This window comes from Salminus brasiliensis, chromosome 22 (assembly GCF_030463535.1).
Source record: "Salminus brasiliensis chromosome 22, fSalBra1.hap2, whole genome shotgun sequence".
Lineage (NCBI taxonomy): Eukaryota > Metazoa > Chordata > Actinopteri > Characiformes > Bryconidae > Salminus > Salminus brasiliensis.
The window spans coordinates 12,819,702-12,847,597 of NC_132899.1; the positions used below are offsets into that span (position 1 = coordinate 12,819,702).

Here is a 27,896-nt window from a genome sequence, read left to right on the forward strand (position 1 = left end):
CTTGAGTCATGGCCAAGTTCCCTGACCCCTAAACTACCATCACACTCCACCCACCATCACACCTCACCAACCTGCCTGCAGAAAATACTAGAATTGTCACCCAGCACATAAAGCCTCAGCAGATGAAGGTGTAAAATACAGCTCAATACACCAGTCCGAAGGTGTTGTCAAAATTAAATTCTGAACCTATTTTTTAATGGGAATTGAAATACCACAGTTTCATGAGGAATGAAAAAGATGATGACAAAATGATTTGAACTGTTTATTACTGTTCATTTAGTCAGCTGGAAAAACCTACTGAGGTTGTTTGTGTTGGTTTTGACCAGCTCTAATAGTGTCCTCTAAATGTAATCTCCTGTCAGCCTTTTCTTATTTTCATGGACCAAATCCCCTGTAGTAGAATTGTTGTAACTGAAGTTGTGATATGATGTGATTGTCAAACAAATATTGTACTGTACACTGTTAAAAGTGTACGGTCTTTAAAGAACCCAGAGCTAACTGCTGAAACGAGCTGGAGAGTCGCTCACTCCCGGAGCTCCTGGACCCAAGCTCGCTGAACCTATGAAGCTTGGCGAGAGATCGCCGCAGACCTGCAGTAGCTCCCTAATGGACCCTGAGACTCCTGAGATTCCTCTGTACAAGGATGGACTCTACAGACTAGACCAGTGAATCCTGAGTCTCTGCCGTGAAACTCAATAACCTGGGTGCATGCGGCGCACTAAGAGTAATTCCCGGCAACCAGCAGCTGGCACTAGCCCTGCTTAAATACACCAGCCCACAGGTGTAACACATTAAACAAACAAAGAATAGTCACATGACAAACATAATCAGAAACCAAAATGGCAACGAGGGGTGTCAACCCAAAAGTCCCATTCAACATAAAAGTCCTTCACTTGACTAAACATGACATGATTGTGATATGGTTCATGATCGCCAGTGAGCCCCGTCCCGGGACCACCCCTGGGGCGGGCGCAGTGGCGCGGGCGTGACAGAGGATCTTATACTTTTAACAGTGTAGATCTGGGGCTTTGTTTTCTGTTGTATTTAATATTTCAATTAATTCTCTGCAGTTTTACACATCTATTTCTGTTAGTTTATTTTATGGGGATGCTACAACTCTGTTAACCATCATACACTGTCTACATCATAGACTGTTTTCTTTGGGTTGGGTTCTCTTACTTTGTGCGAGGAAGTTACACACCAACTTTAGAATTTTTCTTCAGCTGAACCAGCATTTGTACATGGGATAGATGAAAAAAAATGTGTTTGAGTTATTCTGTACTTCATTGGTGCAGTAAGGTAGTTGTGAGAATGAGGAACTGAACTAACAAGCGGGTCCATAGCCCTTAGAGTATAAGGGGTTTTAGGACAGGAACAAAATTCAAAGCTAAAAAATTTATCTTGGACTTGAGTCCATCCGTTTAACATGAGGCAAAACCCTTTCATTTAAAGGGAAGTTAGCTGAGAGTGCTCTTTGAAATCGACGCAGTATGAAATCAAGGCTGGCTGCAGAGTGAAAAGGCAGCCTTCACAGCATGTGTATTGTGGGTCTAGTCTGAGTGATATGTAGTTCTTGTCTTCAAGGTGCTCTTAATGCATTTGTAAGTGGATGAAACAGCAGTGGGCCTGTGCCATTACTCTCTCATTTAGAAAGCTGTAGGACGAAGAGACACAATGTTCCGACCCTGCCAGTCCGCAGCATTCTGCACCAGAGGAACTAGACTTTTAATTTTTCCTCCTTTCTTTCTCTTTCTTTTCAAAGCTCACACTGCTCTTTGCACCAAATAATCAGCTCTAACTATATGATACATTTTGTCACAATCAGGCAAAACTTTTTTACTTGAATTTTTTTTCCAATGTATAGGGTTTGGTCATGATGATATGAGAATAATGGCATACTACAGCAGAGCTGTTTTTTCTCACCTTGGTCGATTGTTTGTGATATGAAGGCTGCACTATATTCATACTTTAGCTGTGGTGCATTGCTAACAACAGTACAAAGCAGTGTTTTGCAGATCACTGCAGAAAAGGCATTGGGGGAAATGTGCTCAATGCCCCTCCAGATAGAAAGGCACCTTTGATCTTAAAGAGTGACAGTTTCTCTGGACTGCAGAGCAATTTGTCAAATGTTGCATTTCATTGGCTGGCTTTTTAATACAGGAAACTGTTGGATCATCATTCTGTCAATCATGTCTCATTTAGCTGGTCACTATGAGAAAAAATGTCATAGTGAAACTGTCAGTAACAGCAAGAAAAGAAGGTGCTGAAAATGTATTGGGTGCTTATGTAAGTGTTTAAGAGACAGTGAGCCTGAGTGGTAGCTTTGAATTTGTACTTTCATTTACAAAAAAATTACCTGTATCATTGCTGTCAAGCCAAAACCTTTTATCTCCGTTCTTGACGTTTTTTTTAACTTTTTGTCATTATCTGAATCTGGCAGTTGTTCTTGTCATAGTGTCCAGCTTTTATGATGAATTAACAAATAGACTAGAATTGCAGCAGTAGACTGCTGTTGAGTTACACTGTGGTTATCCTGTATATCTGTTATCTTTGCTTAATCCCATCAATTTGTTTTGACTATTTTCAGAATTGTAAAAACAACTAATTAATTGAATAATAGAGAAAATAATAAATCCATAATGAAAATAATCACTAGCTGGAAGCAAAATAAAAAGAGCTTCACTTCACATGCAGCTTTCTTATTTACTTATTTTAAAAAGGCAGCCATTTTATCTATACTTCCATTAATACACGTGGCATATTTTCCTCATTATTCCTTTGGCAAACTTATGCAGTCTGTTTCACAGAGAATATCCTAATAATTACCTAATAAAGGTGCTAGTGAGTACCCTAATGTGCTGTGTTTTTGTCTGTTGTCTGTCATCGGTATCTGTCACATCAGAATCCATCGGAATAGCCTCTGCTCTGAATGACACTTGCCTGCCAGTGCCGTATGAATGGTCTTTTGAAATTCTAACCAGTTTCCGTACCTCTTCCTGCATGTGATCCGACTACAGAAATCGCTCTGCAGTCAAAGGTACGACGCTAGGCAAACGGCAAATTGATAGACTTAATTTGTGGCTTGATAGATTGCCTTGATTGTTGAAAGCTTTAAGTGTATGAAACGTGTGCTCCTGTGCTATTTGAATGCATGTGCTGGACCACTGCGGCTTACAGATGCAAATGTGGACCAGGCTGAATTTCCTCAGCGTCTCCCAGTAGGTCACGCTCCACTTACACTAAGCAGGGACACAAGAGACACCAACATGAATAGAAACAGAAATGGTTCCATTGTGAGGGCGCAGCTCTGAGCGCCCACGAGTCATGCATGTTACAAATGCTGTCTGATCTTGTTTATTAATGCCGTTATTCAGTAGATTGAAGCGTGTGTTGTTTCTAACCTACCTGATGAGAGTAGAGTAAACGCCTGTATTGCCCTTATCAGGCCTGTATACATGTGCGTATATGTGTGTATGTGCTGTGGATTTGGCTCTGTAGAGGACGTGTCCTTCAAGGTAGGGGAGATAATGTGTTTATGGAGATAGGTTAGTGCCATCCATCCAACTGTGTGTGTCCTTGAAGAATACATTCATGTCTGATAAGACGTAGTTAAAAAGAATGGTATAATCTCAAGGGCACAGCACGTGGTGTGTGCTGCCGCAGGTCCTAGCTAAAGTGTTTCAGTCAGGCTTGTGTCCAACCACGAGCAGCCTAGCATTAGTGCTAGTGTTAACGCAGGCCCTGGAGGGCCAGAGCAGCATCTGGACAGTCATGCTCCATTAACTGAAGCATCCTGCTCTACAGCGGCTAAGCTTGTGCTGCTCTGGCACGTCTGCCGGGGTGATGTTTGTTGCTATGAATCCCTAGACCCTCGGGACCTACTACCATGAAGAACTGAGCGCCCTTAACCCCCACCTTACCTCTTTCCCAGTCACAGCAGGCATGTCTGGGCACACACACACGCATAGCAACGTAGCACTTAACACTTAGAATCTGGTCTGAAACAGCATTGTGTATATTTGTGCATGTTATTGATCATTGGTCTCTCCCGTAAGACCTTGAAGAGCTGGAACTATGCTGTGAATTTTGTTGTGACATCTTACTCCTCTCCTTCAAAAGGTGATGTTTTGAAGGTGCAGGGATTTGTTCTTATAATGACTGAACTATAGGCCTACTTGTCTGACTCAGAATGATGCAGGGACAAACACTGCTCGCCAGCTACATTGCACCTCATATCTCACATCTTCGCTAAGCATAAGGGAATGTATGCTCACTGAAGGGCACATTACACATTATTTACACGTTAGGTGCTAAACTGAACAAGTGGAGCTATGTTTGCTTTGGCACTGTGCATTTGTAGTGTAAAATAAAGAAGGAGTGTGAGAGGTGCAGAGCATTTGCTATTTACTAAGAATGGATCAACCCTGAGAGGGAACGTATGTTCAGTCATTTTCTTTGTGTTTTAATGTTTTTAGCACACCTGTTCTGCACAGAAAGGGGTCAGAATGTCACTAAGTATTAACACTGAGATTTGTCACTTTCTGTTATAATTAATATGATATTAGTGAGGTTTCATTGTTGTAAAATTGCTGCTTTCTGTTTTGTTTTACTTCACATGACCTGGTTGAATACAACTTAAAACGAATGGAATAATAATTGAATAACAAAAGGTTAAGCCAGAAACACTTTTACCAAGTTGTATGAGACTTCGGAGAAGCGATACCATAGAGGCACTATTGTTTCCACAAAGAACCATGTTTGTAATAGAGAGGAGTGTGAAAAACCTTTTAAAAGGTTATGATGAAGACCAGAGATGGACTGACAGTGTTTCTGGGTCCGATACCAATAGCTGTTTAGCATGATTGGTCGATTGCTGATGCCGATCAAGAATTTCAGTGCAGAGCTGCACTGTAGAGTTGAGAGGGAACACAATGACAGGGCCCGAAAAGGACTACCTATCTAGCCCTAAAACTCTAATGACTTTGGATGTGGTTCCTGTAGCTTTCTGACTGTTGCTGTTGTACATTTGGTCATGGTTGAGTGTGGTCTACACTATTTGCTGTTTTGTGTGGTTAGCAGTGTTTGCTAGTTCAGCTGTGTTCCGATATTCGCTGATCTGAATGATAGACTGGATGGAGGGGTATCAGTGATGAGGGTGTATAAAAGTATTTACTCTCATCAAGAGACACATTACTTTTACACATTCTACAAATATGAGTTTGAGTGAGTCTGCACACAGAGCGGAGTACGACTCTGACTTTAAAGGGGTTGAACAAAGAACGGCAGTGTCCTGTGCCCGTGGAGCCTTACGCAAAGGTTTCATAATCATGATCTGGTTGTCTCTCAGGATTGGCTGTTAGGGATAGATTGACCAGTTGCCGCTCTGATATTTTGGCTGAAATTTGGCCAATGCAATACATAATCAAGACATCAAGTGATTTTACAAAAATGGTTCTTCTATGGCATTGCTTGAAGTACCATTTGTAGCAGCTTTTTATTTTTAAGAGTGTGGAGTCACAGCCATTCTGTGCCAGGTTGTATAGTGTGTGGGTTGGTTGTGAAATAATATAAACAGTAGAAGTAGTCGCCCTGAGTATGTAGTTTTTTGTGGTTTGTTTGTTTTCAGACTAAAACCTGAGATATTCTTACCAAATGAATGTTTTCCTCCTCAAGATGAATTATTCATTATTTCCATTCTTGCATGCAAAATAATATAATTGGGGTGAATGTGGGGCTTCCAAGTAGGATGCCGTTTAAGGTCATCAAGTGTTCAGAAACTGCACTTCTTCCACAATGATCATAACCGAGAAGTGCCAGACTGAGAAAATCAACAGAAAATGAGTCTCATGAGTTTCAGAATGGATGTACAAGACTAGGTGAACCTCTGTTCTTCAGAAATTCCACTAACAAATAAGACATAAAATACGTGAGTGCTGTTCAGCTTCAGGCACAAATCAAATCAAATTCAGCCTTTTAACACAATGATAGCAGAGCAGAGAGCGCTCTTCTAACTCAGCGGGAGCCCAGCCAGCTTTCATCAGCTGTAGCTTATCGTGATCTGCTCTAATAATCTTTCTTTATGTGTAGCCTTTGGAACGCACACATGTACTCATCTATCTTCCTCAAGCACAAAGTGTGTGATAAAAACACAATTAAGCCACAATTCCTTACACATGTGCATGAAATAGAAAACGATTTGTGCTCTCTGATGTGCCTTTTACTAACATTTAACTCTCCCTCTCTTCCTTTTTTCCCTTTCCCGCCCCTTGCTCCTGCTCTCCCTCCCACCACTGAAGGAAGTGGAGGTAGGAAACCATTTCTAATTTTGTCATTTACGCTGTGATGTCTTTGTCTTTTAAGGGTGGGGGGGTTGCTCCACCTAGAGCAAATTGGACTTGAATATACAATTGGTTCAAACTAAATCTTTGGTGTCTCTAGATCATTAGTCTTTGAACTTTTAGTACTTACTGTTTCATTTACCTTATGCTCATGGATGATAGAGAATTTTTCATCATAGAATAGAGGTCAGTGCATTGTACCTGTATAGTTGTAAGTTATGTTTTTTGACAGTGCAGTAAGCTATAGGCCTAGATATACATGGTCGTTGACTGAATTAGGCCGAAGCCATCAAATAATGCATGTATCTAAGTGAAGCAGATCTGCAGTACGCTGACTCCCCTTCTCTTTTAGTCACTGAGTGTGTTGCACAGATTGAGTGAGTTTCCACTGGTTCTGTTCCCGTGGGTGTGAACTTGCGTCAAGTTGTGATCTGTGTTCCCATGGTGACAGGCACAAGTTAATTTGTTATGATCTTATGATTGTAATACAATGTACTTTAATGATTTGTTACTTACACCTTTATCATCAAAACAAAGGATGTTGTGATGCATTTCAATTTACACATGCAGTCTATCACACGCAGTATTTATTTCTTCTTTAGGATGACTATGTCCGAACTGTGGAAGATCCCCAGGGTTCTGAGGAAAGTGAGTATAGCACTGTTTTATAGAGTCCATATGTTGTAGCCTACTGCTTTCACTGTGTCTTAGGATTAGAACAGCTGGGTGAGGGAGTGGATATCCTATGTTAATAGCCCCTTTATTGTGCATTACAGATTGTTCTACAAATGGCAATATCATGCCTGTACAAAATATCATGTATATGGTGCCATGCAAATTCTAGGATTTTTCTCACTTTTCTTAGGATTTCATGGTTTGTTCTCACATTAATCACAGTTCTCCATACCATAGTTGTATTTTTTATAAAAAATATTTCTTGTAGATAGACTTGCTGTTATTTGTTGTGCTATCTGGTGTGTAACAGAGGAGGATGTGTTTGTCCTTTAAATCTTGGTCCCTCTCAAGGTTTCTTCCTCTTGCTCTGAGGGATTTTTGGTCACCATTGGTTTGCTCAAAAGCGGCTCTGCAAAGCTGCTTTGTGACAACATCCGCTGTGAAAAGCACTATATAAATGCATTTGAACTGATTTGAATTGATGTTCCCAGGCTGCAGCGACAGGTTTCAGGTCTCTAGAAAAATCACATGAGAAAAGTTTGTGTGACATTGTGTTTCTATTCCTTTATTAGTTCAGTTACACGGACAAATGAAAAAGGCCAGTATACTCCACCCACAACTTTTACTGAACTAAATACTTACTGTGTTCTTTTAGTTCAGAAAGATGAAGCTACAACTTGTGTGATACATTATATCTGTTTAAGTGCCAGGGGCCGTCTGAAAATTACCAGAAAAATTATGTTGCTTATATTATTAGCAGTATTATTAATGTAATAATAGTAATAAAATTATATGTTAGTGAATCAACCTTTGGTGTTCTTGCAGAAGAACAAAATCCCCCCCCCCCAACTCGCTTTAACTGTTTATACTTCAGTCTAAGTCTATACTACTATTTTGTATTTGCTGTCAAAAATACCAATATAAAACATTTTTTTCTTTTCACTAATCAAGACTGTATGCACAAATTCAAATCATTATAAAATATCCCTTCTTCTGCTTAAGAACACACTTTTAAAAATAATATAGTAATAATTAAAAATAATAAAATAATATATAATAATTTTTTAATTGACTATGACAAATAATTTAAGATTGGAACTGACAGTGTGTTTGTTATTGATAACTGCAAGGGCTAAAAAAATCTGCATTCATTTTTAGAATACTCTGAAGTCCATCTAACACAAATCTAAAAGTTGCTTGGAAATTAACTTCAGCTTTTAAATGACCACAAAAACTTTGTACACTATCTCGTGTTGTAGAGGAGCCCAGAATGCCAGCTTGGCTGTTTATTGCAGTGTTTTTTCCAAGTGCTGGAGGCAAGGAGAAACTAATGGTGAATCCTACATGTTGCAGTTAGTCATTTGAGTTTTATTCAGCAGATATTGCTCATAATTGTGTGATACAATCACACAAACAAAGCACCATCATTCGAGTGGTGTTCAAGCATATTATTTAAATCCTACCGGAAATAACAGTTTCTGTTTTTTTCCAACCACTCCACTAAAAGCTTAGCTGATTGTAATCTACAGTGGTGCAATAAGGAGCATAAACAGCAACAATAATAGCTAGATTATTAGTGTAGAACACTACAGTCTGTGGCCACCAACCCACTCAATTTCTCAGAGTCCATGTGGGCTTACAGAGCCTGAGGATGAACAGCACTCCTTTTGCTTTTAACCCATGTCTCCCTCAGTTCTCAGATCAGTGAGAATAGCTAATGTGTCTGTGAGACAGGAGCATCCTCTGCTCAGCTGTACAGCATTAATCAGCGCCCCTAAGGATCTGCTTCTGCAGTGCAAGTGTCACCTCCCTCTTCAGCAGAGTTAAAAGACAGAGAGAAATCAGAAAGAGAGAGCAGAGACAGTCAGAGCTAGGTCAACTATTAAACTTGCATATTACAAAATATCTTTTAGAACAGCTTAAGTGATTTAGGCGCATTTTATTTGATAAAATCTTTTTTTTCAACATAGAGAAGCTCAATTTTGAACCTCACAAAGCCACATATTTGTTTAAATTGTCAAACAAATAGCTCAGTATTTTTTTAAAAACATCTAACATGTGACCATCTGGCACACTGTTGTAGCATTACCACTATCCATCTTTTGTTTGGTTTTAGTCACAGTCATTTTATTCTTAAATGCTTTATCATAGGAAAGCAGTGTGAAATTTAGTCCCATGCTCTTCAAAACGGTCCTAATGATTTAATGAGGGACCACCAATTACACATCGCGATCCAAACCTAATTATAGCCCCTGCCTGGTTTAATGTTTTTTTTTTTGGTTGGATAATGGCTATATTTCACAGTGCATTTTTTGAGCAGATGGATTAAGAATAGTAGAAAATGATTTTATGTAAATCAATAGCTTTTCACAGAGCACTGCATTATTTACTTCAATTGCAGACTTATCGCTTAGGGTCAAACAGTCTAACAGAAGCTTTTGAAAAGGAGCAGTTCAGCGTGGATTGAGTCATAAATCATTATAATCAATGCGTTAATCCTTCCATGTGCGGACTGTCTAGCTATCCTTCTGTCTGTCTTGTCTGTTTTATCTGTGAATGTGAACATTTAAAAATTTAATATTAAATGAGTTTTATATACAATTTGTTTCTTTTCACAGCCTGTGCATCATGTTTTGACTGCTCACCTGTTTAGTCCAAATGAAGGCAGCATAGAAAGACAAAGACAACTGCAGTCTTTTTGGAGTCTAATTAAAATCCCCAAATTCACGCTTGTCCTTACATTGGTTTCTAATGGTTATTTCCATAATATTATTGGATGAATCATACATGTCAGAGCCATTAGTCAGTGGCTCTGTTAGTCAAATATAGTCATTGTATATACACACACACATATATAGACACGGAGAAAAGAATTATATAATATATATAATATAAAATATATATATATATATATAATATATATATGTTTTTTTCTGTGTGTGTGTGCACACAGACACACTGCTTGCAACACCTTAGAGTGCTGAAAAAAATACACCTATGTACATATTCATTTTTGATCAAACGTCTTTAAGAAAATCAGTGGCTTCAGACCACTGTACAACAGTGGCTGCCTTTGCATGATGCAGTTTGGCAGTGGCTCGCTCCAGTATAATTTAGTTTTCGATGTAGTGCTCAGAAATGCGTCTCTTGTAGCACAAGAGGAGGAGGTGGGGGTAGTGAGAAGAAGGTTGTTTATTGTAACTCAGGGATGCATAAATAACTGATTTAGCCTGCACTGTTACTGACGGTTTGAATTGTCAAGCTAAGACATTGTGTTAATTCCATTAAAAGCAATCCCTTTACCGAACCATCTGTGTTTCCGTTTGTCTATCTGGTTAAAGAGCACTATTGGTTAAAGAGAGCACTATATTTGTAACTGTGCACTACAGTAACTAGGCTTCAACATCCAGAATACTGTCCATCTGTCAGTCGATTTGTCCATGCATACATCCATCCATCCATCCATCCATCCATCCAACTATGTGGATCTGTTTCTCTGTCTCTCTGGTTAAAGAGCACTATTGGTTTAAGAGTTCTAATTCTTGTAACTGTGCCATGCTGTATCTGGCCCACAGCAGTCCATTTGAATTGCTTTGATATCAGGGTCATGTGACCACTGTGCTTAAAATCTAGTTCCCTCTTGTGAGTTGGTAGTCCATGTTGTGTTGACATTTGTACCCCTAGATCTGAGGGTCTAATTGGCTCCAGGAGCCATGCTGGTCCAGTGAGGACCAGAGAGCAGCAGGATGAAAGCAGCAGTGAGAAGAGATAAACCAGCCAAAACAACAAAAACAAGCTGATTAGGAGGAACAGCTAAGCTAATTCCCTTCGCTGAAGTAGTGCAGCTCGGGCTCATTTAAATGGTTGTCGTGAGGTGAAGGAGGAGTCGACCGTTTGGAGAGAGACTTCCATTAATGAATGAGCATGTCACTATGCTGCAGAAATTCCATCATGCTCTCATGTTTCTATGGAAACGTCTTCAGAACAGCTCCAAGCTGTGGGGGAAAAAAAGGAAAGAAAATACATAAAGAGGGAAATATGCGGCCAATTTCCCCTCATTTGGTCAGTAATACACTCACACAGCCTGCTGCCAGCGACCGCACAGAGATACTGCAGCTACCATTCATCCCACTGAGCGTTACACCTATTTATCTCCCCCCTCTCTCTTACTATTAGTGTAAAGATGCAGATTCCATGGAAAGGAATTTCTTTTCATCTGCACATGTGTTTGAGCCTGAGGCAGCTGAGTGTGGCACTGGATTACGAGTCTGTGTTTTATGGCGAGCCTGTTGAAAGAACAATGAAGTATTGGGGCAAAACGTTAGAAATAGGACTTCACACCAGGCTCTGCTGTGTTTGCACCGCCTGCTCTATTGGTGAAAATATTACAGAGAGAAACTCTTCATCACAGAAATCCCTTTGGTGATATAGAGCCATCCACTCAAAGTGTGGCACAGGGATATTGTTGCACGTTTTTGTGTGCCTCTCATGTCCACTACTGCTAACATGCTATTGTACACGTGTCCTGTTCTAAGAGAAATAGACAGTATTGCCACCCCTGCACCCCACACACACTCATTCAAGTCTCTGGAGATGGACTACCGACTTTTATTATTTACAGACAGTGTTATTATTATTTTTGGTGAGACTTGAGTTGGGCTTCCACATTAGGAAAGAAATAACAGATGTTACATCACTGGAACATGACTGGAATATGTTTTTTGATGTCTGCACAATTCTTCTGAGGTTTTTATGTTTTTTTCACATGTGGCAGTTCATTAACGTTTATTATTGCTACCATACATGTTTTTATTACACTTATCGACTGCTAAACAAAATGAGCATTATTGTTGATTGCGGAAAGAAAAGACATACATACATATTTGCTATCATGTATTTTCCCCTAAACATATGAAATAATGTTCCAGTTTGCATGTACTACTGAAATGATGTAATTCAAAAGTCAGCATAAACAGAACACAAACAGCAATAAATGAAATTATGTTTTAAAGTATTATTATTTAAAAAAGTGAACAAACAAACAAAAATAGAAAATCTAAATGAATGGTGCCATTAAGAGTGAACTGAACTGACCATTTTTAAAATGGTTGTGTTCCTAGGTCCCTATCAAGATGGAAGCTATACATCTAAGACTACATCTAAGTCAACTCAGTATTGTCAGAATTATGCTGAGTCCTACAATACTGTTGTACTTCTGCCTGGAAAAGCAGACACTAGAGCCATGTGATGACAAGGGTTTACACTCAGCTCAAATTAAATCAACGTATATCAAAATGTTACCTCTGTAAGAGATTCCCCTGATGTTCTCTTCCCGTAAACAATGGCTGCAACAGTAGCTGTTAGTGCCCAAGGGGTTAGTCAGTGAACAGTATGATGGATTTATCTCACAGTAGCTAGACAACCCTGCTGTTACTACAGTGTGCCAGGGAGAGGAATGCCCCTAACATGCCCCTAACAGTTCCTGTCCAATACATAAATAAAAAGATTTCTCAGTAGTAATTGGATTTTATGAAGAACCTTTAATTAGTTTAAAGATTTTTACTCAAACATCTCATCTATAAAATACCCATCAGGTTTTCAGGGCCACAAAAACTGTGGCATTTTGACACCCTGGCTTTCAAAAATGGAGTTTACCTTTGTGCTTATTTTCAAATGTCATATTTTTTATTATAGATTAGATAAAAAGATTCAGAACATGGATATCATTGTAAATGATTAAGATGCTAGGGGCAGTGGTTAGAGCTCCGGGCTATTGATGACAGGGTTGTAGGTTCGATATCCCTGGGCTCATTAAGCTGCCACTGTTGGACCCTTGAGCAAGGCCCTTCATCCTCTCTGCTCCCCGGGTGCCACAGCAATGGCTGCTGGGTGTGTGTGTGCTCACTGCTCTTAGTTCACTAGTGTGTGTGTGTGTGTTCACTGATGGGTAAAATGCAGAGGACACATTTCGCTGTACATAGTACAGTGACAGATATGTGCACCTTTACCTTTAACAATGCAGTCCGTAAGCTAAGGCTCTATAATTCTCACATGATGTATGCTGTACCTGAATTTGGATAATATAATTTATCATGATGACGATAATCATTTGTCTAAATTACATTCATGTTCAAACTCTGTGAAGCCTTTTGTAGTTGGAGACCATGTAGATACACTCATCATTCAAATTTTGTTCATGTAAATATGTAATCATTGTTAAGGCAGTTTAATTTCTGATTTAAAGGATTTTAAAGGGCTGTGATGCCCACTGTTTTTAAAAACTAGTAGTCATTTTCTTAATTCACCTAAATTTGCAGTACAGTCATGTCCATGGATAAGGTTGCACAGAAGTACAGACCACAATATATATGGTGAACAACAGTCTGTTTGAAAGAAGTGTATTTCAGTTGTTGCATTTAGGTTCTTAACTACAGTCTGCATTTGCATTTAGAAATTGCTTTTTTTTCTTCTGCAATTGATTGTGATTGGAAGTAATAACTCCCTGGGCACTGGTTACAAGCTTTAACCATTTGAGCCAGCTGTCAATGTGAATAATATGCATGGTGTGTGCTGGTGGATAGTCACATGCTCCAGCAGTGTGATTTGACTGAGGACCATTACATCCACAGAGTGACGGGAATGAGGGAGAGAGATATGGAAAGTGACGTGCAGAAAAAGCACAAAACAAAAACACATTCCGTCTTCACCGAACCACCAGTGGTTAATCACATAATCCGTCAGCTCCAGAGTCTTGGTTGCTGTTTTTTACTCATGAACCATGAATTTCATCCAAAACATTAACTTTTGTCTCCTCTCACCCAGTGAGCTATTCAGTTTTTTCTGTACCGGAGCTCAGATGAGTGATGTGACTGGTGAAATCAAGTATTTTCTGACTAGGAGAAGAACATTCTGTCTCAGTAAACCTACTGAAGGGGGGATTGTTTTTGTTTTGTGAAGAAGGAAAGCTGGGAGAAAAAAAGCAAGAGAGAGAGAGAGAGAAAGAAAGATAAAGCTCCAGAGTGTGTGAAGCCTTTTTATGAGGGCGCATGAAGGCTATCCTGAGTCTTTATTTAATCAGAATGTGTGCTGGGCTTCAGGATGTTTGTTTATCTAGTTGTTTATCTGGTTTGCTATCAGACATTTGGAACAGATGGCTTTTTTCTCTAACGAAGCTTTGCTTCCAGCATGTTCTCTCTCACAGTTCCTGAGTCTTTTTTTTGACTCAGCTTGCCTTGAATTATTCATATTCAGTCTAAGCTGAGATAAGTAAAGACAAGATTTAAGATCCTTGCATTTCATAGATAAAAATAAAGCTTCTCACTGAAGCTATAAAACTGATGTATGCCTCTTATTTAGTGCATCATATCCCCATAACGTTTTATTGCTACCATCCACAACCAATGTTTCTTTTCAGCATTGTCATGAAAATGGTTCTGCTCAGCTGCTGCAGATGTTGGGAAGCAGCAGACCGACACTCTTGGTAGGATCAGTAAGAATAAAAAGACAAAAAAAGCACACAAGGTAAAGGCTCAGACCGACTGCCTGTATTTACCTCTGAACTGAGGTGTGAGGACAGCACGGCGTAAAAGGAGAAAGTTAATAATAGTTCAATTATACCTCTGCTGCCCCACAGGTGTGGACACGACCAAGGACCCGTGTCAGAAGGTGAAATGCAGCCGACACAAAGTGTGTGTGGCCCAGGGCTACCAGAGAGCCATGTGCATCAATCGCAAGAAACTGGAGCACAGGCAAGTCACAGGACAGTACATGCTGGCGTATAATGATGAATGATTAATGATGTGTTGCAGATGTGTTATTTATGTGACACCGTGTCTTAATGTAATTATGATGCAAGTTTTAAGTTTTCAGTAGGGTTCTTCTGTCCCGGGTAATGTACATGACATTTTAAAAGACTTTATATGAATTTATATCCATACTAGTTATGTGGATGATAACGGTAAAAGATCATGATGGACATGGTTCTTACTGCAGTTTGTTACTTAAAAAACGCCCCTCCCTCGTCAGATTTTTTTCATTTACATTGAACAGACAGCCAGAATGTCGGTGAAATGCTTCTTTTTTTGCTGTTTCACTTGCAAACAGAACAGAGAGTGATAAAAAAAAAAAGAACACGTCACATATGTACATGCACCAGCAAAAGAAAGCGAGAGACAAAAGCTGTGTCCCAATTCGGGGACTGCATCCTTCGGAGGGTGTATTTAAAAAAACGATTGCGTCACAATGGTGAGACTAGGCTGTCCCATTTTGAAGGCTCCTTCTTATGTGACTGAAAGATGCGTTCTTGTTTTCCATGGCAACATCAAGCCATCAAGATTGATAGGTGACAGGAGCGGTGCTTCTTGACGCAATGGTAAGAGTAGGAACCTCTTTCTCTGAAATAGGACACAGCTAGGGAAATAGAAAAGAAGAAGTAGGGGGCGGAGGAGAGCCAAACAAGACTACAGTTACCATAGCGATACTCCAAATTTCCCACAATTTCATGCAAATCCAACGGTTCACAGCCTAAAGTTTCTGGGTGGAACTCACGCTTTGTGAAATTAGGTTCACAATACAATCGACAGTGTTTGGACACTTCGTCCATAGCTATCTGCGTAATGTGTATTCTCAGTGCCATGGCAGTTTGGTACAAATACATGTACTGTTACACCCCTAGTCCATACTGTACATACAAACTGGTTGGTTAGTCGGTGCTTGCATAAAATTACAGTATAAAATTGCATATTATCCCTGTTTTTGACTGTGCTGTCAAATATTAAAGCAAAATGTGGAAACCCCAAACTGTAATGCAACCATTACTTTGAAAAAGCTGTTATGGTTGTAAAGTGCTTTCAGGTTGTGCAAAACTCTTGACATCTCACACCTTAGACTTAGGGCTGTATTTAGGGCTGCCTGCATTAGATATGGAAAATCCATCCTAAATCCATTTATTGATGCTTTGTCTGTAATGAAACATATAGTTGTTCAGTGTTTTATAGTTACTGATAGTATCCATGATATTCTTAGTCAAATCTACAGTATTTTGACTTGTAATGAAATCGTACTGTTTAGCCACTAATGCAGGCATTTTCTATATGTGAATGTGTCAATATGCGTCCACACATGAAGGATAACTATGTGTGTGTGTGTGTGTGTGTGTGTGAATTGTTTTAGTTTAGTTAGGGTTTGAGTGTATCCCACATTCTCCATTTATCTGCTGCGGAACAGCGCTAAAGAACTACGACATAATCGGCAAAACTAATGGGCCAAAACATCATTGCCTGCAGAGTCTATATCTGCGGCGGTGGGCATTTATTTCTCCTCTGTGACTCTGTGTATATGTGTGCGTATGTGTGCACGAATGTGAGAGAGCGAAAGTGCGAGAAAAATGGAGTGTGTGCGTGTGAGTATGTGATATCCTTAGGTTCTCTCTCAGCACCATTAACTGCAGGCTCGGCTCAGTGAATGGGCGAGTTGTGGCTGTGCTGACAGAGACTGATACACTCTGATCGCACAATCAAAGCTTCAGCCAACCACAGCACCAAGGAGACCGAACGAGGCAGAATTTACGAATGGATTATGGGTCATTTTTGTAGCTACATGCTGTTGAACAAGGAATTAACTGCTGTTTGAAATCAGCTGCTCTTTGCCTGCAGTGTGTGCTTTGACTGTCAGTATTAATAGGATGATGCTCTAAAACACTGCTTGAGAGCTTCCACTAAAAGGACAGAATAAGACCATGATCTTGGGCTCAATATATTTGTGCTAAAGCATATTTTGGGTCTATAATATTGTGCATATCTTCGCTGTCATGATGCTATAACACTGCTGTTGTACTGTCTGCTTTATAGGGTCAGACAGCCCGAACTGAAGCCTCATGTAAGCTGTAAACCATGCCAGCTGTCCACAACAAACCCTGTTTGTGGATCTGACGGACATAACTACGCTTCACAGGTACACACACATAAATTACAACCTCCCCAACCTCCAGCGCACGCAGACAGACACACACACAAACTGGCACAGACACACCGCTGATTCCCTCATCGCTCTCAACCTGAAACCAAATCAAATATTTATAGGGGTGACCACAGCAAGAGCGAGTGAGCAAGACATAGAGAGGAGGAGGGAAAAAAAGAGAAAAGCATTGGAGGGACAGAGTGAGGGATGGAGGGGGGGGGGGGTGGGGGTGGTAGAACGAGCGGTCGTTTTCTTTCTGCCTCTTGTGCACAAGGTCAAAATTAAAAACGATACATAAATCAATAAAGCCGGCAGCAGGCGAACGATACGCCACTCAAATCAGCGAAGGCCATTAATCAAACTACTGCATTTAGCCACAGCAGCATTCTCCCTCCATCTCTCTGTCTCACACTCACACACACACACTAAGAAATGTACATTCCAACACACATGCAAGTATATTATAGCTTCTCTTTTTTATATTACAGTACATTACACTCAGTCTCTCTCTCTGTGATGTAGAAGCAGGCTACATCCCATGTATGCACCTTCACAATAAAATCACATATCATATTTGTGGAATTATGCAGACATTATTAATCTTTGTGTGTGTGAGAATGAGAGGGTCATAGTAAGGGAGAGAATAACAGTGGAATGCAGAGCTACACTGTAATTACTCCATGCCTCTTTTTATTTCTTTCTCTCACTCTCTCTCACTCTCCATCGCTCTCTGTCTCTGTCTCTCTCTCTCTCACTGCAGTGTAAGCTGGAGCAGCAGGCGTGCTTGAGTGGTAAGGAGCTGAGTGTGAAGTGTGCAGGACCATGTCCGTGTGTTAGTGAGGCTGTGCTGAAGCCCGAGACGGAGACGGTGCCTGCTCCCAAACCAGGTGGGCCACTCAGCACCCACACACTGTTACACTGCTGCCACATTATTCATTGCAAACTAGAAACTTAATCAGGCTGGAGATTTTGAAACCAGTCCAAGTGTACTCATCCTGCTTGAGTCTGAGCCAAACCGACCCACAGCACCAGCCCTGTGGAAAAAAATTGTTTCAGAAGTTGTTCCAGCTTAGTAAAGTCAGTCAGCACTATGCACTTGAATGTTCCAGTAACCTCAAGATTTTTTAAGCTTGTAAGCACCAGTATGCCTATCTGTTGTGATTACTGATACCAAGCGAGACCTAATGTTGCTCTTTTTAAATAAAATGTGAATGCCACTGTGGCCCAAGGTTCGCAAGTTTCTCTTTTTCCTGAGCCATCCTGCTTTGCCTGGAGTCAGAGAGAGCACAACTGACCGTGCTTTCTCCAGGTGGGTAGATGGCGCTCTCTCCCCTTATCACTTTTAAGTTAGCTGGTGTGGTAGGCACCTGGCGCGGTCCTCTGAGTGCGCCAGCTGCAGTTCGAAAAGCGGCAGAGACAAAAAATATGAAAAGCATTCACCCTCCAGTTTGTGCTGTCCATGTATAGAAACAAAAACATGCCTGTTTAGAATTTATTATTTTTGTGTAAAAGTTTGTATCAAGTGCTCTTATTCTGAAGCTGTTTTAAGAGGATTCTTGAATTACTCTTCACCATAGTTCCCATAGTTTCCCCTCTTTATATATTGTATGTGGTCTGCATCCTTCTTTTAAACTGCCACAGGAGAACATTTGGACAAGAACATCTTGGTGATACCCTCTGGTAAACGTATACTCCTCTAGTGGGAGGAGTCTGCTCTACTGCAGAAATCAGCAGCATAGACAGTGGGCAAAAAAGTACACTATACACGTCTCAAAGTCAGCATCTTACAGTTACATGTAACTCAATGTAGTCATCAGTGTTGATTTGGTTTTTAGTGCACACTTAAATAAAAGTGCCATAATATAACTATATATAAAAATATATATATTTTGGGTCCTTAATTAACTGTTAAATGGGTGATTTTTTGAACAACCATTTTTGCAAATGATATGAGCAAAGAATAGTTTTAAACTTGAAAGGATTTTATTATAGAACCATATGTCCAAACCATGTAGAAACTTTGTATATTTCCACAGTGTATTTATTACTATCCAGCTTGACTCTGCAAATAACAAAGTGAATTTAAATTCAGAACTGTGATTACACATCTATTCTGCTAACACAGGCAGCATCTGTATCTCAGATTTAAGTTTTTCTGCTGCAGTCTACACAGCCAGCATATTAACTGACTTGTCACGCCTACAATAGTAAAAGGTCCTGTTGCAGTGTCGCTCCCTTTTCAAAAAAGTCAGACATATAAATTGGATGAGATGAGCAGCAGACCCAGAGGTCAGTCTTCACTTGGTGTGACTCAATGAAAGCGAGAAACTACATGGTGGGTGATACACTCATGTACTGTGTACAGTGATGATATGGTTTCTGACCTCAGTGACCCTTTCCTGCTGAATGGCCTGCAGATCAATATTGGCCCATTCCGGAGATTAGGTGATCTGTGTAAGCTGCTAGTCAGAATCAGAATCACTATATTTCGTATGTTACACATATGAGGAATTTGTATTGGTAAATGCACACATGTATACCCCCCCCATCATTCTATACTCAATGCCCCATAAAGAGAAAGCGCAACAATTTTAGACATTTTTTGCAAATGTATTTAAAAAGAAAAATTATTTTCCTTAAAAAATATATATATATTGCATTGATGGAAGTATTCAGAACCTTTACAAGGTTTGCACACCTGGATGTTTAATTGAGTGCAAATCAGGGCTCTGGATGGGCCACTCAAGGACATTCACACAGTTCTCCCTAAGCCACTTGTGTTGTCTTGGCTTTGTGCATTGTCTTGTTGAAAGGTGAACCTTTGGTCCTGTCTGAGGTTTCTGAGCACTCAGGAAGAGGTTTTCATTAAGAAGAATTCTATATTTTGCGATTTTTGAGATGACGCTTAAAATCGAGGCCAAAAAGTTCAATCTGGGATTCAGCAGACCATATAATCTGTAGTGACCTTGGGGGCTTTTCATGTGTCTTTGTCAGGCCCATCTGCACACAGGATCTTTGGAGCTCAGCCATTGGGAGTGACCATTGGGTCCTTGGTCACCTCTCTTACCCTTCTCCCCCGCTGCGTTAGCCATTCTACAGCCTCCTTTGATGTGTGTTTAGGCTCATTGTCCTGTTGAAACACCCTAATGTGTTTTAACAATTTAGCTGATGTTTTAAGGAAACTTGCTATTCATGTGTATCATGTACTGTAGCTTTGATGAGTCTTTCATTTAGGAAAGGAAAGGGGTGGGTGTGTCTCTTTCAAACACAGCTCAGTTGTCCCTGCCTGAACCTCTACACCCCCGTCTCTCCTCTTTGCAGAAAGCTGTACAGGTCAAGACTTGGCTGATTTGGGAGACAGGCTCAGGGATTGGTTCCAGCTTCTTCATGGCAATGCTAAAACCAATAACTCTGGTAGACAGGGATCAGGAACAGCATCAGGTTAGCAACAACACACGCGTTCTCTGACATAAGCACACACGTCCACATTTACGTTCTTCACACATGCACTACTATGTCTGCTCCTTCTCCTCCTGCAGTGTTTGAAAGGAACTTGGTGGCTGGCTGTAAGGACTCTATTGGCTGGATGTTCACTAAGCTGGACACCAGTAATGATCTGTACCTGGACCACTCAGAGCTGGCAGCTATTAACTTGGAGAAGTATGAGGTGTGTATCAGACCCTTCTTCAACTCCTGCGACTCGTACAGAGATGGCAAGGTCTCCACGGCTGAGTGGTGTCTCTGCTTCTGGAGGGAGAGTGAGTCTTTTTGAAATATTTATATGTTTGTCTGTCTCACCGTCCTGTTGCTCACTAACCTTCACCATCTTAAAATCGTTCTTTAAAAAAAGTAATTATTGTATTCACATGTACTGTCCCCTTTTTACCCCAGATATAGCCAAGCAGCCAAGATATTCTAAGTGTCTGAAGTATTTTTTTTTTTTTTTTAGCATTGCACGGGAGCTACTAGGCTAATGCAGCTAACATAATGAAAGCTTACGTACACAAGTTAGCAGTGGGCTACCTAAATGCCTAAAGAAGCATTCAAACTCCTAAGTAGTCTAAAGGTAATTGGACTTTCTGACATTGACATTGAAATTCATAAAAATGGGTGAAGGTGCAGTAATAGCCATTATCAAACCTATATTTGTGTGTAATATTGCTATTTGGATAAAGGTGAAATGATTTTTTGTGTGTAATTTTGCTATTTGGATAAAGGTGAAATGAATTTTTGCCCACAGTTTATATGCAGAAGTTCACTTTTGTTAGAGTTATACTAAGGTTGATATACACAAAACTGTCTCAATACAATTACTAATAGTTAACAGTTCATTGTTGGTAACACAGGAAGTATAAATGGATAATTAAAACAAATTATTATTTAAAAGTATACACTGAATACACTGAAAACATCATTATAATAAAAAACAATAAAAAGTCATATTCACGTAACTAAAGGACACTTCATATTTTGAAAACTGACCGTCAGTGGAAAAAACATACAGGTTTATTTATTTTTATCTATTTAACTGCTGACTGACATTCAAAGTGAAAGTAGAGCTGGAGTTTGTAGATCACTTTTTTACATTTTAGTTTCTGATTTGCAACAAAAACACTTATAGACTTATTTGTCAGCTTCTTATTGTAGTTTTCAATTCCCCCTTAAATAGTACAGTTAAGACTTCTTTATGGTTCCTGAACAAAACTGCTACGCCATTTAAGGTGGAATGTAAAATCCCAATAGGCAGCTGATGAATAAGAGGCCAACATCAGTGTGTATGATCAGAAACTGAAATGTTTTATTAAAAAAAAAAATTCTAAATTTAACATGATTGCTAAAATGTTATTACAGTTTTACACAGTACTGTCAGCAGATAGATTAATAATAATTAAGTTTTCACTCCATCAGCAAATGAGATAGGGGGCTCCGATGTATCATGCATTCCTAGCTCTGATGTAATGGCTGCTTCTGCTGCTGCTATAATGATGTAATTATTCTTCAGAGACATTTTGAGTATGCACTACTTAAAACTGGTCACAGTGATCTAAAAGTCTTCTGACCTGCAGAACCACCCTGTCTGGCTGAGATTGAGAGGATCCAAGTGCAGGAGTCAACTAAGAAGAAGCCAGGTACACCATGAGTCATAGGCGGGTGTATGTGTGTGCATACAGTGACATGCTTGTGTTGTGTAATTGTGTAGTCCTGGTGTGCATCTATCGGAGGCGCTATAAGGGGTTCATGATACAGATTATAGATTATAGTTAGGGATTAACTACTAATTAGATGGGATTACAGGACGAGCTGGCTGTAGACACACACACACACACACACTCCTCTCTACTTAACATTTTCTAGAGGCATGTTGTGTGAGTGTTTGTACATGTGTACAACTGTGTGTGGTGTGGATATTGACAGAGGACAGCGGATTCACACCTAGCAGACGGATGCTTTAGTTCCCTTTATAATAGAGGCACAGGGAGAGCGGGATTACCTGTCAACCTATTTCCTCTATCTCTCTCTCTCTTTCTCTTTGTGCATCTGTCTCTCTCTTTCTCTCTGTCTCTCTTGCTTCTTTTTCTCATATTACACCCTCTCTCTCTTTCTCTCGGTGGGTTTGTTAGGCAGCAGTGTTGAGCTGTAATACTGAGTGACTGTTTTGTATGACAGCAGCCCTCCTGGGAGGCGGGAACAGTACTCCAGTCACAGTGCTGTCGTTGGTTTGTTAGCGCTGTCAGTCATTGTAGACTACAGACATCAGAGATCTTCCGTATGTCTCCATACGCCCCATGTATAGTCTATTTTATTCTGTTCTATTCTAGGCCACTCTAGTCTGCTTTATTCTATTCTATTCTATTGTATCCTATTCCAGCCTATTGCAGTCTAGCCTGTCAAATTCTATTCTATTCTATTCTAGTCTAGTCTAGTCTAGTCTGTTCTAGTCTGTTTATTCTCATCTGTTTTATTCTAGGCCAGGCTAGTTTGGTCTGTTCTGTTCTATTCTCTTTTAGCCTAGTGTAATGTTTCTTTTTCTGTTCTGGTCTATTCTAGTCCAGTCTGGTTTATTCTATTAAATTCTGTTGTCTTCTATTCTAGTTTAGTCTAATCCAGTTTAGGCTGTCACATTCTATTCTATTCTATTCTATTTTAGTGTGTGTGTATGTATATATATATATATATATATATTTATTTTTTTTAAAAAATTTTTATGGTTTAGTCTAATCCAGTGTAGTCTGTCTTATTCTGTTATTTTCTGTTCCATTTCATTATATTCTATTAAAGTAATATAGTCTAGTCCAGTCTGGTCTACTCTATTAAATTCTGATCAATTCTAGTCTAGTTTAGTCTAATCCAATGTAGTCTGTTGCATTCTATTATATTCCATTCTATTCTATTCCATTCTATTCTATTCTTTTTGTAAGAATCTTTTTTATTGTATTCTATTCTATTTTCTTTTAGGAATCTTTCTAATTCTATTCTAGTCTGTCTTGTCACATTCTTTTCTATTGAAAATCATTAGCAGTTAATGTAGGTGTATAGTGGATTAAAAATTCTCTCTCTGTAGATATGAAGAAAGAAGTAATGTGTTATTTGCTGCATATGTTTGCCTGTAAACAGACTGATGGCAGGATGCCATTAGCTGGAAGCGTACATTTCATGGAGCAGTCCTCTGGCTGCTGGGCCATCGTTGTCCAATAAATAGGCTCTCTCCCTGTCTGCTGATAAGCTTTCTTATCTCACATCTATAAAGTGCCACTCAGACTGCCTTCCCCTGATTCCCCATCACTGTGGAGCAGCAAAACAGAGTGTCATATTAGTATATTGTGTGTATGTTTGTGTACGTTTATGCTTGTGTGTTTGTGTCTGATATGCTGTGACTGCTCAACAACAACAGGAAGCATATCAATATTTAACAAGCGTGTGTGTATTTGTTATAGGTATGTACATCCCTAGCTGTGATGAGGATGGATACTACAGGAAGCTGCAGTGTGACCAGAGCAGAGCAGAATGCTGGTGTGTTGATCCACACGGCAATGAGGTCACTGGATCCCGTGTTCATGGCAACCCTGACTGTGGTAAGTGTCACCTATAATATGATGTGTGTGTGTTTTTCTTTCAATAATTATTTAATTAATTCATTCATTCAGGCAGCAATCTGCCACAGCTGACAGCAGGGGTCTGTAAATAAGCTACAGGAACATATAAAGCAATTAAATTATGCAAAGCCTTTGTATTAAAAATGAGAAGGTTGATTCAAAGCAAAGTGTTATTGCAGGAAAAATGTTCAAAGTGGTACATTTCGAGTCAGATTATTTATTAGTTGTAAATATAAGAATGGATGTACTGTAGGCTGGTAATAGCTGCAATAAAACCTTGGTAAGATAAACCTGGTTCTTTATTTTTATGTAAAGCATTAATTTGGCTGTAACTCACAGTTATGGATTTGAAGACTACCACTAGTAATAAACTGTAATGAACTGTGACATGTGACAACTAAGGAATTCAATACAGAAGGTTACAACATTAAGTGCTGGCTCATTTCCACTTAAAACACACAGATTAAGTAATGATAGGAGTAGAATGGTGTCACTTAAATATTGAAATCATTTTTATTCTGTTTGAATATTTTATATGCAATAGGATTTCCTGAGACTGTGCCTTAACACTTTGGTACATAAGTAAGGTATATGGATGGAAAATCCAGTCTTTTTTATGAAAAAACTATGAAAAGATTATATTAAAAAACTGTCAATCCATACTGTTGTTTTTCTTTTAATGAAAATGTAGTAAACTGAGTCAAATAAATGGTAAATAAAATAAAATGATAACAGCTAAATTTCCAATCTTTATACGTTCTGTGACTGTTTAAACTTGTACTAAAATTAATCAAAGCAACTGTCTATAGACCTGAAATGAAATTGAAGCCCACAAGGCATGGAAAGGCTTTAAGAAGATAACCAAGCGTTTTCAGTTTTAGGTTTCTACAGTGATATTCTAGAGTGTTATGAAAAAATGGCAGTTCAGGGGAAGAGATCTTGATGAGATCTGGAAGGCCAAGAGAATGAACTGCTTGTATGCTGGTGAGACAGGTAAAGCAAAACCCCCATATGACTGCCAAAACCCTGCATGAAAGTTTAAGTCAAAAGAGTGGTGCACTGTTCCACTGTGCAGTGCTGCTTGCAACCTGCTACCTTGTCATGAAACTCAACAAAGTTGAAGTTTTGGAAACAAGTGCTGTGGACTGAATACAAGGTTGTTTTGGATTTTGCATAACACTATACTAGAAATGCTCTCTATATTTTAATGCTGCTTTTCTTTCTGTCACAGATGAGTTAGTAGGGTACTCTGGGGACTTTGGCAGTGGCGTGGGATGGGAGGATGAAGAGGAGAAGGAGACGGAGGAGAACGGAGAGGAGGCTGAGGAAGAAGAAGAGGCTGAGCCCGGAGAGACTGATGATGGAGGGTACATCTGGTAGAAAACACTCACAGTCATCGTTATGCCTGTCCTCCACAAAGACCATCTGTTGAAATCTCAGTATTAATTCATTTTAAGTCTTGCTTGGTTGAAGCTTTTTTTGAGATGAAGGCTGAACAGGTGATTTGTCACATATTTAATATGCAGTTAATCTTTTCTTTGAAGTCTAAATAGCAAATAATTACCTGAAACAATACCTTGACAGCGATTTCGGTACATTATTGCAATGTTTTTGAGCATATGAATTTGATCAGGTGCACAACCAAAACAATAAGCAAATCAGTTTGGACATGTAAACATTAAAACCTGCCTGTTTATCTTATCCTAGTACAACATATCAATTATTGGATTCATGAACTGCAAATCCCAACGCGGGTCCTTGGTGGATAGGCCTTTACACTGCTGTTAAACGCAGAGCAGGAGAAATCGCTCACTGCGCCTGAAACTTACTGAAGAGCTTAGCAAACTGGGCTAACAATGCAGTAACTCTGTTGGAGGGGGATGTAGAGGGACAGGGACAGGTTTTGTCCTAATTATGTGTCATGTTTTCTTTGCTTGTACATCTACACAAAATGTGGCCATGCTGTGTTTAGGAACAAACACTGGTCTAAGCTGCTCATAATTAATAAAGGGATGCTTTCTATTCAGTTTCATTTAATATAATCAGCATATTCACATAACTTCCCATATCACACCAACATTAACATATAACTGCCTCAGTTTACAGGGCAGCATCACTATGTTAATGTCCATCCACAGCCTACTTAGTATGTACGTATCTCCTACCTCTAAAGTCACCTATCATATTAGCAAATCGAACTCTTAAAAGGTAGCTGAGTAGGAACATATACTGTATTTAGAATCAGGGATGTAATGTTTCAAATTTTCCAGATGGTTAATTAGATTCAATTTCAGTTTCTCAAGGATAGGAATCGCTGTAGTCACAGAAAAACAACAACTCCACCTCCTCATACGTGCACCATATCCAGCTTTATGGAACAGCCCTCACAGTCTTCTCCCTCTAATGATGAATGTGCCATGTGTGTTATGTTGCTTGAATGTGCTTTTTTCTCTCTTTTTTCTTGCTTTGTGTAAAGTGTACTTGAACACTTAGATTGAGTCGAACATGTTTATTTTTTCCTGTACGTAATATTCGCAAGGTAAATGAAATTGATTGTTTTTAATATTGCATGTTAGTTCAGAAGAATGTACCTTTAATGTCTGCAAAGACAGAGTACTCTGGCCCTCTGATATTCAGTACTCTCCTTCCAGCAAATCTCCAGACGACAATATCTCGTTCTTCGTATAGATTGTAATAGAGAGTAAGGTCTAAACAAAATGTGGGACTGAATCTGAAGAAATCTTATTGTGAATAATATATATATATATATATATATATATATATACATATAAATATATATATTATTGAATTGTCTTTAGATTGTTATATATGTCTCTTATTAAATTAAATTAAAATAGATGTACTATTCATTGTATGACATTTTGAAGAGATACGATGAAGGAAATGGCCTTGGAGATGGATTACCTCTGAATTGATCAACCTAGATAAAGTCTTTCAAAGTCAGCCTCTGTCAGCTGTAGGTCCAAATGAGCTGAAATGTAAAGCGGGATTAGTTGTACACTGTCTGGACCCCAGGCCGGTATTATCACAGACCTAATAGACTTGCCTGAGGAATTATATTAAAAGTGATGAACACATCATGGATGTGCTGCAACGCATTCATTATATCGAAACTGTTTCTGTTGTGAATGTCAAATTTTAATGAGGCTGCTGTCTCCTTCTCTTTCAAGAATCTGGTGAGATAAAAAGGAGAAGGAAAAAAAAGATCTTAAAAGACTTCCACCACGCAATGCATTGTAAAATCATTCCCATCCGGTGCAGTTCATTATTGTGGTAACTCTAGCAGCATCAGTTGGTATATCTAAAGTTGCTTTTGCTGTCTTTTTCGCGGTTTGCACAGTCTTCAGTGCTGCTGCTGGATCTGGTCAAATCAATACACGTTAACATAACGTGGAGATGGCAGGGTCAGAGAGAGGCACAGCGTTTGGGATTCAGCGGGGTTGCGCCTTCACGCAGTCTAAATGAAAGCACGCTGGCGAGAGACGAGCATGTGGCTCTGAGACATTGTGCACATTTTTGGTTCTGCATCAAATCAAATGATAGCAAAATCTAAAAACCTTCACAGCTTTAGACTCAATGAAGCAGCTGTCTGAACAGATACAATTGTTCAACATGGAACCGTGAAGCGTTACAGAAATCCTGAAGAAATCAATGTTATGGTTTTGTAGGACGAACCCAGAAAACATCCACCTCTTCTCTCACGTCACATTAAACTGAACTTCTGCTGTGTATTCAGTGCTATTTAGCTCAGCCCGTGACGTTTTCCACTGTATTTGATATTTGATAATAAATCGGCACTGGAACCATTGTA

The 27,896-nt window shown here is 39.4% G+C and overlaps 1 protein-coding gene across 1 annotated transcript in view; it reads left to right on the top strand.

Moving 5' to 3' along the window:
* The window catches only part of LOC140543649 (testican-2-like), a 41,593-nt gene extending 13,697 nt beyond the window's left edge, over nt 1-27,896 (top strand). Inside the window, exons 2-11 of the mRNA XM_072666761.1 lie at nt 6,297-6,305; nt 6,941-6,986; nt 14,647-14,761; nt 16,862-16,964; nt 17,731-17,857; nt 20,292-20,411; nt 20,510-20,728; nt 22,037-22,099; nt 23,906-24,043; nt 25,296-27,896. Coding sequence (XP_072522862.1) covers nt 6,297-6,305; nt 6,941-6,986; nt 14,647-14,761; nt 16,862-16,964; nt 17,731-17,857; nt 20,292-20,411; nt 20,510-20,728; nt 22,037-22,099; nt 23,906-24,043; nt 25,296-25,444 — 1,089 coding nt within the window. The 3' untranslated portion in view covers nt 25,445-27,896. The remainder of the gene's footprint in view (nt 1-6,296; nt 6,306-6,940; nt 6,987-14,646; nt 14,762-16,861; nt 16,965-17,730; nt 17,858-20,291; nt 20,412-20,509; nt 20,729-22,036; nt 22,100-23,905; nt 24,044-25,295) is intronic.